The sequence below is a fragment of the Phodopus roborovskii genome, unplaced genomic scaffold (assembly GCF_943737965.1).
Source record: "Phodopus roborovskii unplaced genomic scaffold, PHOROB, whole genome shotgun sequence".
In the NCBI taxonomy this organism is placed as follows: Eukaryota; Metazoa; Chordata; class Mammalia; order Rodentia; family Cricetidae; genus Phodopus; species Phodopus roborovskii.
The window spans coordinates 34,029,286-34,042,627 of record NW_026126407.1 but is presented as its reverse complement, the minus strand read 5'-3'; the positions used below and the strand labels follow the sequence as shown (position 1 = coordinate 34,042,627).

Here is a 13,342-nt window from a genome sequence, read left to right as displayed (position 1 = left end):
GACCTCTTCCCCAAGAATCCATCCTTGGTGGGATTTCATTTTCCATTTAGAGCACCGCGAAAGTTCTTTCTTTAAAATCCACTCTGCCTTTGACTTTCATGATTATCTTTTAGAAATAGAGATCATATCATCACCCCCTACACATGGAGGATTTAAATAGCTTCTGTTGCCTCCCTGGCTAGGCATTTGGGGTTAAGTTCTGCTATACTGTTAACCTTTAGCACTCCACTATTAACGCATAAGCTATACTCTCCCCAAACTGTAATTGGAATGCATTCTTATTTGAATGCATCCCCTTGTTTCTCTTTTCTTTGGTACATGCTGTTCATTTTCCCCAGACCACCTTCACCATCTGCTTTTAGTGAAGAACTCCTATTCATCCCCTTGCAACCAGCTCAAACATACTCTCTTTGGTTTGTGCCCTCTCCACTGTACAGAGTAATTCTATTGTTGTTGTGTGCTGTGAACTATCAGTACGTTGGTTCTGCTGTGGCTTCTGGACAGCTGATTGCCATCAGCCTTCCTGGATTAGGCATACCTCCATGGTATCTTGCACCAGAGTCATTTAGATACACAAGACAGCAGAATGCCACCATACCCTTCTTTTTCTTCATCTTCTTTTGCACAGTACCTGTCCTAGTACAAACCCACACTTCCATTCATTTAACCAAACCATCAGAGAACACCCTAGATCTAGAAAGTACCACATCTAAGAAAGCTGTCTCCTACTTACTTTTCCATTGTTGGTTCCCACAGCTTATATTCATTTAAAGATTTGCTTTTATTTTCTGTGTATTTGTGTGTATGTATGCCACATCTGTGCTTGGTGACTATGAAGCCAGAAAATGTAGTAGATCCCTTGTGACTGGAGTTAAGGATAAGTGTGGGTCATCATATGTGTGCTGAGAACTGAACTCAGATCCTCTGCAAAAGCAGTAAGTGCTCTTGGCATCTGAGACATCTCTCTATCCTCTGGGATTTGAAATAGTTGTCTTAGTCCAGACAGAACTGCATTTTAGGGAAATGGTTCAGATCCAGTGGTGGTAGGAAGTGTAATAGAAAGGGAAAGGCTAAGCCTTAGGGAGAAGTAAATCCCACCCAGGGCTCTCCTGGAATTTGGTACCCCAAGGTGACATTTACCACATTACTTTAGAGTTTTGTTTGTGTCTATTTCTCCTATCTCTGGGGTAGGCTGAAACTGAAGAGCATGTAAATACATAAAACTAACACTGTATTGTCCACTGCACCCTTTACTTCTAGTCCATCACAAGCATTTTATTCATGGTAATAAGAAGCATCCATTGAGAATTATGTGTCAAACACTGGACAAAGTGCACATCCTGTTTTCACACTATAGACAGGAAAGGCTCAAAGAACATTTTTTTCCCAGAAGACACTGGTCAGTAATGACATTGGGACTCAAATCTAGTTGTGTCTTACTCCAGAAAGCTTAGAACAAAGAGAAGACTGTCATTTGTCAACTACTACTCAAAGGAGGTCTGGTGACATGCAGACATGTCACAAGCTTCATGGGACATGCAGAAGGAATGAAAAGGAGTGGAAAATTGGCTAGTGAGAAAGTAAATGAAGAGTAAGAAACTATTAGAAAAATAGACACCAGAGGCCAGAATTAAAGAATGTTCTAGAAATCACTCATTTGTCCTAACTTGGCTACTCTACCAAACATGCTAAGGGAAGACTGCCTGGGCTTCAGTCTCTGCCCTATCATTCATATTTCTGTGATTTGAGGATAACTGAATTCCTTAACCTTCAGCTTCTTTTTCTGTTCAATTGGAGCAATTACTCTGTTAGGCAAATTAATCATAAAAATGTTTGCCATACTATAATAATAAGAAGAATATATGTCCCTCATCAGTGAGTATACTGAATCCTGGTGCACCAAGGCATTTACACAGTTGTGTGATTCTGCACAGACCTATGTTTCTCATAAATTAATATACTGCAGTATGCCTGCAAATATCACTGGATATGTTTTGTGTGAAGGACACTTGTCAGGTATCACACCAGTCACTAGCACAAGGGCACTCAGAGTTCACTAATAGACTTCACTATGTTCCTTCAGAGATTGTTCTAGCTTTGCAAGAGTTGTATTTTCACTGGCTGTGGCCAAATGCCTGTGCCAAGCTGGATGTGGTGGCATATATGTACAATTTCAACTGTGAGGCTGGAGGATGTTGAGTTTGAAGCTAGTATGGGCTACTTAGATTTGGCTTCAAAAAACCCAAACCAGACACAGGTTATTAAAAACAATATTATGTTTTTTTTTAAATATCTTTGTGTATTTTCCTTGGAGTGTTTCAAATGACTATTAAGCTTAGTGATCAAGATGGTCATGTTTTGGCTATGGGGAGCTTTGAAAGGATTGCTAAGATGCCCGTGATATGAACAGAGTGGCTTTGAGGAGCTGTGGGTCATAGCACTGCCTGCAGGCGCTGTGAGAATGCCAAGGGAGGAAGAAAAGTGGCCCAAGTAATGTCCAGGCAGAGGAATCTCTGTGGCTGTTTCAGGATGATGACTCTTGGTAACAGCAATCACCCCGGCTGAGTGGACATGGAAGCATCCTGACTTCCTGTACTTCCTCTCTCTATGACACTTAAGTTGGATATGAGAGGGATAGAAACATCCAGGTTTCTCTGCATAGCCCTTGTAGCCTTCTCTATGACATCTGTGTTACAAGTTCTCTTTAATTTCTCCGAGGTGTTCCCAAGCAACCACTTATTATCTCCTTTCTCTCATTTATGAGCCCCTCCCTGCCTCCTCATAGGCATTGTCATGCTTTTTGGAGTCTCCTTTACCTCATTTATTCTGGGGCTGCTTTTGTCCCCACTCAGACGGTTTGCCAACCTCTGCTAAAGTGTCTCCATCCAACTCTACTGATTTTGAGGAAATGGCTCACTGAACAGTGGGGCAGGTTTGTGAGTTGTCTCAGAAAATTGTGATATCAACACTCACATGTTGGTACACAGTCCCAAACTCTGAGCTTGGTTACTTGGAAAGGAGTTGAATCTGGCCTCTGACTTAGAGCTGTCCCCCGCTGAGAGCCACACGTTGCTGGTGGCTTGTTCTAGGAGAGTAATAAGTATTGTTGTTTAGCAATTGTGCTGTTGGAATTCAGCTCCACTATGTCTGACAGTATTTATCTAAAATACTTTCCCTGGTGCGTGTTCAAGTTCCAGTAAACCGTGTCTTATTGTGCGACCTTTTCATTTTCCTTTGAAAAGGGATCAGCTCGTCAGATAAAAGCTACAAGCCTGAGTACAGGAAAAACGCGTGCTCAGAAAATCCAAGCATGATTGAAAACAAGATGTGTTAAATCAATGCGGTTTATCGCCTGCCTATTCCCGGCAATTGCTGTCCTAAGCGCATTCCGAACACACGCAGGATGATAAAAGTCCAGTGTCACAGCACTCGCTGGGTGGGGACACAAGAAAACATGTTTATCAGACAGGCTGGGTGATTTTACACTCTTGATAACAGTTATTGTCAAAACTCTCTGGGAAGAAATCTGAAGAACAATTATAGAGGTAATATTGCTCTTGGTATATCAGAAGATCCGCCAGGAGAGAATTATGGATTTATCCTTAAGAAAGAAAGATAGAGTGTGCTGGCCTTCAATCTTTAAACACTGCCATCCATTACACGCTGAAAGTCAGCCTTCTCTTTTCCCTTAAAGGAGCAAATCTGTCTTGGAACCTTAATCATAAATGATCCAGAGTTTTTTCTAATCCAGAATAAAAAGATAAGATTGAAAGGTAAAAGAATAGAGAGAGATATAGATCCATAAAACTATGACAATTAAGCTTCAATTTGCTGGAGGGAATTAATTTTAATTTTATACTTGAATCAAATTTGGAAATCAGAATTAAGGCCCATAGAAAGCCAAGCAGATCACATACAGGATGGCAGGGTGACTTGTCTCCTCTGCATTGTTACAATTAGTGAATAGCACAGTTTCCCTTCAACCTCACAAGTTCCACCTGCTTCCTGGTTTAGAGGAGTGTGACCCTCCAGGGAGAGAAGGGGGTCTGTATGTGAGGACATGCTTCTTTCTCACCATGGACCTTGTAGCAACTTCTAAGTGGTTGTGGTATAAAAGAGATCAGCTCAATGTACCATAACAGATATATATCATAATTATGTGTCTTTGTCTTAAACAGTCTTTGAAGGCCTTTATAAGCTGTGTCTATAAGGAAAACATGGTGTATTGCTTAGCTTAATCATCAGCTTGATACAACCTACAGTCACCTGGGAAGGCAGTCTCCATGGAGGAATTGTCTAGACCAGGTTAACTTAAGGCAGATTGTCTTGACTGCTTAATTGAGGTGGGATAGAAGACTTACCCTGAATGCTGCCCTGAGCTAGACCTAGAACTGGGAGGGAAGCTAGCTGATGAGGAGCAAGCAAGTAAACAGGGTACCCATCCATCTCTCTCTCTCTGCTCCTGACTGTGGCTGTGACATTTTGAAGTCCTGCCTTGATTCACCCACAGTGATGGACTGTGACCCAGAACTGTGCACTGAATAAACCATTCCTCCCCTATGCTGCTTTCTCTACTGAGCGTTTTATTACAGCAATAGAAATGAACCTGGGCATTTGATAAAGCAGAGAGCAAGGTTTTTCTGATGAATGCGGAGATGAGTTTAAGATAGGGTATTTGCTGATGGAATAAACTTATAGAAATCAGTCTAAAAAAGGACTTGATCATCCATCGGGATGAATTTGGGATTCTGGGCATAAACGTTACTGGTAGCAGAGGAAGGCAGGAAATTCAACGAGGTTGATTTGAGAGTAGGACTTTTCCATATGCTGAAGATAGGTCCATCAGCCAGCATTAAACATCTCAGGATACCAAGCAAAGTTTTACACAACAATACTTAAGAAGTGTCCTAGGCTAACATACACCTAATGCCTCAGTTTCTCTCATTTGAATGCAGGAGCTGACTTTTAACATTTATGTCAAGGGGATATTGTAGTAGCTCATGAGATCAGATTTGATGAAAAGCACATTGATCCTCCTGGGAAAAGAGCCTTCTCATATGACTTTAGGCTGTACTTGAAAGGACACCTCTGAACAGGACATCTGTAATCATTAGCATCTGTAAAAGTCTTCAGGGAATCTCGTAACTTAGAGAAAAATTGAGTTTAGGATGAGAGACCTTAAAAAAAAGTTAGTCAGATGAGAGATCAAGTGTGTTCAGGGTGGCATGACTGTAGAACTAGGATTGATATGTAAAATAAGCTAGTTTCAAATTTAAATAAAAAGATATACATACATAATTACATCATGCATACATACAGTTAGCCTTCTTTTGCAGATGCTTTTAGAACCTGCTGAAGTATAAATTGGTATAAATATATTATAGGTTCTTCGGGAAAAACATGCATACAAGGATACGGGAGGCCTATGTCCTTTCACCTAGGAACTTATTGTTGTTGTTCATTATAGCTCTCCTTAAATCAATGAACATTCTGGGGGGGGAGCCCTCTATACCCTTGTTAATGGGGCATTTATACACAAATCATGGGCCATTCATATAATAATATATGCTACAACCATTAAAAGGAATGAGAAGGGAATACCTGGCTTTTAATCTGTATTTACACAAAACATCATTGAGAAGGCATCCAACAACATATATAACCCTAAGACAGGAACAGTGCTTCTTTGTGGATGGGTTGTCATGGGCTTCTCCCTCCTGTTGTAGTTTAAGATGTTTTCTAGAATAGGGATATGTTGCTTCTAGATTTAGGAAAGCAGTAACCCTATTTCATCTGGAAAAGCAAAAGCGAGTCACCCTCCCTCCTTTCTTCCTCCTCCTGATGTTTTTGCTGACTAAAGAGTTACACACACACAAGCTCTTTGTGTTTTGGTCAACTCCTCAGGGGTTGGTCACTGCCAGCTTTCCCAGATTCTTGGCTTTCTGTCTGTGTCTCTTCTGGGTTTGCATCACCTGCCCTCTTATTTCCACTGCATATAAGAATGGCTGCCCCATGCCAGTCACCCCACAACTCTGATTGCTCAGTTCTTCTTTTGCTAGATTTTTGCATCTCCAAGTTGTTACCAGAAAAGAGGTTTACACACTACAAATAAATCTGAGTATGTTCGAAGGTAGTTTGGGGATTTCCTTTGCCCTTGCTGCCCTCATTGATTAATTCTTCCTCTATTGATTCCATCTTGACATCTTTCTGGTTGAAGTCGCAGCCTCCCATGGTCCAGTGGACTGGCTTTGGAAGCTCCCCTGAGCCTTCCTGGATACCAGGGCAGGGCCACCAGGCTCTGAAAGCCTTTCTTACTAAAAAGAGGGACTGATTTTCAAGTGGTTTGCTTTCAGGCATCTCAGGGGGTGTATCTGGTTCACAGACGAGCTGACCTGGCATGGTGCTTATTCCCCCATCACCAGGTAATGAAACACGCCAATGGCTGGAAGCGTGAACAGTTTCCTCATTCACTATGTCTGTGCCTCTTGTTTTGGGTTTCTGGTTGATTTTTTTCCATTAGTATATTTTAGAGTGACTCTTAAAGATAGCTTTGCGAAGATAACTTGCTGTTTTATTGTTTACCTCTGGTTGTTAATTTAGTGACTGAGGGAAAAATAGGGCTATTATGGAACAAAAAGGCTCTGCCTAACATATAGGTAATAACTCTCTTGCCCAGAATGGATCTGCCTGGAAGGGAAATGCTCTGCTGTTACTCCTTTAGTTCAAATATAGAGTAGTCACTAGGGAAGCCGGGAAACTCAGGTGCTAGTTTTATCATTGCCTCTGCTATGAGCTCTTATTTATTACTTGGCATGAAGTCTACATATTTGTTTGGACATTAAATGGCAATAGAATATAAATATTACCTTTCTAATATCTGCATTTCTTTTCATTTCCAGTCAAAATGACATCATGTCCCACAGCCATTAAAAAAAGGAAATTAAAACCCCAGAAATATGTTAAAGCAACTTAGCGTGTTGCTGAGCTATAAAAGCCATTCACATTGTGTGCTTGGGTCTGAGTGGCACCCAGCACCTTCCCTGTGTGTTTGGGGACACAGTTCTCCATCTCCATTGTTTCTAGGGACTAATGCTCTAGAAGCTAGAAGATGACAAAGCAGGAGTGGTTTCTTTAAGAAAGAACCCAGCAAAGCAAAGAGGAAAATCAGTTCTCACAACTGTGGATGCACCCTTTCAGACTTTAACCTGTGAATATTCTGGAAGAGAATTCTGTACTTGATTTATTTGTAAAGTGGATTTCCTTTAAAGAAAAAAGCTCACAAATACGTCTCATTACTATGAGATGTTTTCGTCAGAATTTGCTAGTTTTCTGATTAGAATTACTGTATAACAAATCTAGTTGTGATGCCTACATTTTCTTCACCTATAACATTTTACGCTGTTGTAGAAGCCTCTGGACACTGCAGCAATAGTTTTGTGTAATGGGTGTTTTGCTGTTTGGGGCAGCACCTTCAGTGATGCCCACTAGGAGAAAGGTCTCATAAAGAAGTAGGGAATGGAAAGTTACCAGTTCCCTTTAGTGGCGTTTGAGCTGATCAGTCCAGGAAGGAATCTAAAGCCATTTGTAAGCAGTCCCAACACAAGTAGATGAAATGGCTTGATATTTTTAACTGTTTAATTAGCTGGGATTTGTTCTTTCTCTTTCAAGAGAAATAGCTTTGCTGCAAATGACTTGGGAACCTTGGTTGTAGAGTGTGCTACACTCCAGTGCTACTTCACAGCTATGGATGAGAGGTTTCCCTGACACCTCAGGCGTCACGTTTGCCTTGCAACCTTGAGAGCCTGATCTGAGTACTTGACCTTGCCTTTTATGTGTTTGCAAGAAAATTTCAGACTTTCCTTAACACATTGCACACAGCTCCATAATGATGCCTATAGCCAAGAAGTATATAACTACTAGAAAATAAGTTTTTTTTTTGGGGGGGGAATCAGTGGAAGACATCTCAATTCAATAATGGTTCTCCAGTACCCTGGTCCCCTCTTTGTCACCTTTTATGAGAAGTTGTTCAAAGTGGTTACTATGAGGCAGACATGGCAGTGGACTTTGCAATAAGAGGGGAAGGCTTACTAAGAAAGACCAAGCTTGGTTCTAAGTCTACAATTAAAATATTTTCATCTTCCCTTTTGTGCTAAACACTTTTTGCACAAAGTTTATTTGTGTGAAACAGCTAATTCCTACATATGGGTGTGGTCATCACTACAAATAAATGATGACTGAAACCTCTATCTTTTAGCATTTTAAAAAGTGCATACACCTAAGCCAGACAGTGGCGCTATACATCTTTAGTCCTAGTACTCAGAAGGCAGGGGCAGGTGAATTTCTGAGTTCAAGACCAACCTGGTCTACTGAGATAATTCCAGGGCAGCCAAGGCTACCCAGAGAAACTCTGTCTCAAAATAGGGGAAAAAAATGCATACACTGGTCCTATTTTATTCAGAGGGCTCGTGCATGGAGCTATTTCTTTTTAGGAGAAAGGACTTTTCCCCTAAGCCCATGAGCCTACTTTATCCTTTCATTATCCCTACCTGATGTTGGAGTGAAAGCACCTAGAATCCTTTTCAGAGTGAGGACGAGATGCTTGGAAGCAGAGCCCACAGAGCCACTTTTGTCATCCCAAGCCTTCTGCAGTTCACAGCCTCATCTGTTTTCCTTCTTTCAACTTAAGATGCTCATGCCTCTTTATGTGGTTAATTACGCTCAATTAAGCTGCTTTGTTTTTCTTTCTCTGCCAGATTCTCGGAATTGTCCCAAGTTTGAGGGGAAAAAAATTGATTAGTCCTATTTCTGCTGCCGCCTCTGAGCCCTGCAGTTGAGTACAATGAGGTCACTTTGTTGAAGAATGAACTCTATACTACATTCTTGCAGGGTAGATGTATGTCCCTAAGGTACCACTACCCCTGCTGATGGAATAAATATACCTTCTTTATGATTCCCTCCCATTACCCTCTCTGTTGATTTTCTGAGAGTTTATGTTTAGTCACATATTTATACAACTGGACAAAAGTATACTTATTTTTCTTGTGGTTTGTAATAACCTATGCAAAGTTATTAAAGGGTACACAGACCCCTTTTAAGGCATAGTTTCTTATGTCATTACTTTATAAAAGCAGGTCAGATTCCATCTCAGCAACAATCTCATGCTTTTAACCCTTTTCTCTGATTATAAAAGTAATATATGCTTATTGTGCGGGGTGTGGGAGGGGGAATGAAAACAGAAAATGGGGCAGTCACAAAGATGAAGAAAAGCATCTTAGGAACCATGAGTTGTAGAAACAACTATTCATCAATCTGTGTTCAGACACTGTTGTTTATTATGTACATGGTAGGTAGGTAGGTAGGTAGATTGATTCATTCTTTTTCTTTTCTTTCTTTCTTTCTTTTTTTTTATTCATTCATTCTGAAGACACCATGTTAATGGTTGGAGACACTGCTCAGTGGCGCCAGATTTGGTTCTCATCACTCACATGGTGCCTCACAACCAACTATAACTCAAGTACCAGGAGATCCAATGCATTCTTGTGGACACACATACCTACATGCAGGCACTCATACATGAAAAAAAGTGAATCTTGTAAAGTCACCATATTACGTACATGTCCTGTAGTCTTTTTAACCTAACACTAGAAATGTCAGTAAATTAGTGTTTGTCATATGACACTGATTCTGAGGCTGGGATCCTATTCAGTTTTATGTACTGTTCTGCCTCTTTGCTCCTCTCTACATTGAACTAAGTGCCATCTCCTCTTCCCAGATATTTAATGTCGTTTCTGGGGGAGAGTTATGTATGTTTTAAGAACTAACAAAACTACCAGTCCTTATTAGATGATCCCTCTCACACATGATTTTTTTTCCTACTCAGAGAAGTCAACAAGTTCCCTTGAGTTTGGGATAGCTAGCTTTGTCATGCATGACACTGTTAATTTTGTCTATGGTGTTGGACCATTCCATTGTAATATTCAATACTGAAATACTGAGTGTAAGTCAACATACTTGCAAATGTGAGCAAGGAGCCAATCCTAAAGGTACAAGACATAAATAACAAGACTTCACCGTGCCTCACTATTTGAATTATCCCCTCTGTCATGGTTTATATCCATACCCTAGATGCTTATTTTTGTTTGAGTAATGAGTTTATTGTGTCTAATCCAATTACTCTTCATGGCAACACAATGGCTTCTTCTCAGCTCCTTTGTTATTAGTTTCATACAATATTTGAATTGATTCTTTTAATTGCTGATATTAAGTGTCAGTCATTCTGAAGTGAGTTGGCCTTATAGCCAGAAAAATCACATCCTCTCCGCCTCAGCATAAAAGCTTTTCAAGGAGCAGCAGTGGATTCTAGATACACCGGAAGTTCATTATGCAAATGATGAAATGGGTAGATCCACACCTCTTGAGTTATTGGTGACTTTGACTGGAAATTTAAAAATTGTAGGATGATGAATTATGTTTTGAGGGGCTGAAGTGATACTCTTACCTGTCTAAAGCTACTGTATATGGTTAAACATTTCGCTGGCAATTAGCCCTATGGGTCAGGCTTGATATGGTGTATAACTTAACCCTCAATGTTCAGTCTTATCTCTCTGATGCAATTCTTGATTAAACATCACGGATCCTATGGGTAACAGCTGTGCATAAAGAGTTCCATGGCTTTTTCTCGATAATTCAATCTGAAGAATTCTTCTCAAGGGCTTAGAAAGAATTTATAAAATAAAAGGAACAATAAATATTGTGCCTTAACTCATATACTAGAACAGAGATTCACTATACCTGGGTGTAATTTTCAGTAATTTCCACAAGAGACAAACTGAAAGTTTCCTATTTGGGAGGGTGGGGGAGGGGAGAGTTGCCTAAATCTCATATTTCCAAAATGATCACATTATCCAAAATGAAAATGCAGCTCTATTAATGACCTTAATAGGCATTGTAGTTTGGAAAGGGAAAAAAATCTTTTAAATAAAGTTATTTGAAGTTCATTCTGACTTAAAACATCCAAGTGAAATAAAAGTACTTCCCCTGATTTATGTGTCTTTGGGAGAAATAGTTGCTGGCTTTTTACTAACCTATGTAAAACAATGTACTTTTGTAAATGGATTTCTGGCCACTTTATTCAGCTCCCCCCACCACCTTTTCTTTTCTTACATAAAAAGTAAGCACTGTCAATCAAGGAATTTTAAGGTTTATTTCCTCTTTAGCAATGATTGATAGCCTTTTAGATTTACAAGTTGACAAGTTAAAGGGTTCTATTGGTATAATTATGTTCTAAATTCACAGTCTTTCAATTTAAATGTCCTTTTAAAACCAAGAGATTATCATACCTGTATTTTGAAAAGTGGGCCAGTCAGTTTGGGTTGGTATACAAATTGCTTCCATTAGCCTTGGGACCTATTTGAATTTAATACAGTTTTTAAAAGTTAGTATGAATCTTACTTTTAAAATTTAGGTTAATGGAAATGCATTTTAAGTAAAGCATGTGGCAACTTGTTTTTTTTTTAATGTATAGATATAATGTTAGGGCTAGAGAGACTGTCTTTTTATTCAGGAAGGAGGAAAATATGCAATGAAATGCTTTAGTTAAGCTGAGAAAAAAGGAATTGTACAAAATGATAACAAAATCCTACTGCCTACTTATTGCTCAGGATATGGATATTGGGACTGTGTGTAGAGGAGGTTCTTGCCATCTTTCCTACTTTCTCAGACTAGATATGCTCAAGATGCTTTGTATCCTAGGAAGGAATTCTGAAAATGATAGCATAGACTCTAGTTTCTATTTGGTCTAGTTTAACAGAGTGTGTCCAACAGGACACAGTGAGGTCCATTGTCTCCAAATGTTATTATTGCAGTTGGCTCTCTGAGTTTTAGTAAATCATTCTCAGAGACGCAGCTGGGCTAAGCTAGTATTCCACAGAGATTGGGTTTTCTTTTTCTTTCTTCCTTCCTTCCCTTCTTTCTTTCTTTTCTGAAATAATATCAATGCTGTGAGTGGGTCTGTCATTCAAGGTGGGAAAGTTTTGGATCAAGGGCATGTTCATTACTTGTCTCTTTGTAGATTCTTTCAACGGTTTAAGAGACATGTCCACTACCATCTTCACTGCACAGAAATTGCTGAGATACTGGATCCACTAATTCTCTATAGGAGACTTAACAGATACCTGTGTGGTCCCCTACTATTTAGAATGTATAGGTACCTTCAGACAAGCTCTTGACTTTCTACCCAGCTTTTTGCAATAAGGTGAATCCCAAACCCTTGTAGCAAATTTCATTGTACTTTTTAGTTAGGATCATGTCAAGGATGTAAGATTGGGCTCAAGGAGCTGTGTTCTGAGACCTATTTGCTACTGATATTTCCTCAAGGGTCAGTCCCCTCCACAGTAAAAACAATAGATGGTGGAAATGCCCACCATGGTGATGATCTACATGAGGGACGAAAGAGTATCCATTAAATGCCAAGAGTTATTTCTATACCACCTTGGTGCAAACAATGCTGTGTTTCCTAAAATGTTCAAACTCTATGACTTCTTCCTTACAGCACTCAACGAGCCCACCATCGACTATGGCTTCCAGAGGTTACAGAAGGTCATTCCCCGGCATCCTGGTGACCCGGAGCGCTTGCCAAAGGTCAGAATTCCCCCTCTTTGGGACACGGTTTCTAGAAAATTGGACTTGAGAATGGCAAAATACCTTCATTGGTTAAGACAAAAAAATAGTTCATAGATAACCAACTTGTGGGTACTTTGTGTGTCATGATAAAATTAGCAAGGACTTTGGACTGGGCAATGCCATGCTTCTTTTACTATATATCATGCCACTTGGCAATTTTAATAATGAAGCAAAGAGAGGTCAGACAATCTGCCCAAGGTTGCACAGTGTGTTCACTGCTGAGATTTACATCTACCAAGACTGTCTCTAGAATTTGGGCCAATCACTCATTATGTCATAATGATTCTCAAGAAGAAAAGGAATGCCAGATTTTATCTGCTCATAGATCTGTACTTACTTTGGTAAGGGTAGAAAGAGTTCAAAGGGATGTGTATTAGTAGGTCTGGTAGAAAGATTAGAACGAAAATAGACAAAGATACTCATATTGGTCAAGTAAGGCAACATTTCTTATAAGACATCTTTCTTATTAGAAAAATTAAACCCACAGGTGTGAGGAATAAAATGAAAAATCAGAATAACAATATTATGTTGCTGTCAATGGAGAAATTGGAGATTGAGCCTTGCTGTGACTACTGAAAGCCTCCTGTGAGATTCCAGAGCTTTGTATGCGATGGAGAGTCAGACATGGCTGATCATGTCTGAAAATGGTAGATGCACCAGG

The 13,342-nt window shown here is 39.8% G+C and overlaps 2 protein-coding genes across 8 annotated transcripts in view; both read left to right on the top strand.

The window, feature by feature from the left end:
- Positions 1-13,342, top strand: part of Adam19 (ADAM metallopeptidase domain 19) — a 1,172,352-nt gene that overhangs the window by 117,520 nt on the left and 1,041,490 nt on the right. The gene's annotated exons all lie outside the window — the stretch shown is intronic.
- The window catches only part of Ebf1 (EBF transcription factor 1), a 391,326-nt gene that overhangs the window by 343,089 nt on the left and 34,895 nt on the right, over positions 1-13,342 (top strand). For all 7 annotated transcript variants that reach the window (XM_051180883.1, XM_051180882.1, XM_051180881.1 and 4 more), the window contains exon 11: positions 12,551-12,639. In XM_051180883.1, coding sequence (XP_051036840.1) covers positions 12,551-12,639 — 89 coding nt within the window. The remainder of the gene's footprint in view (positions 1-12,550; positions 12,640-13,342) is intronic.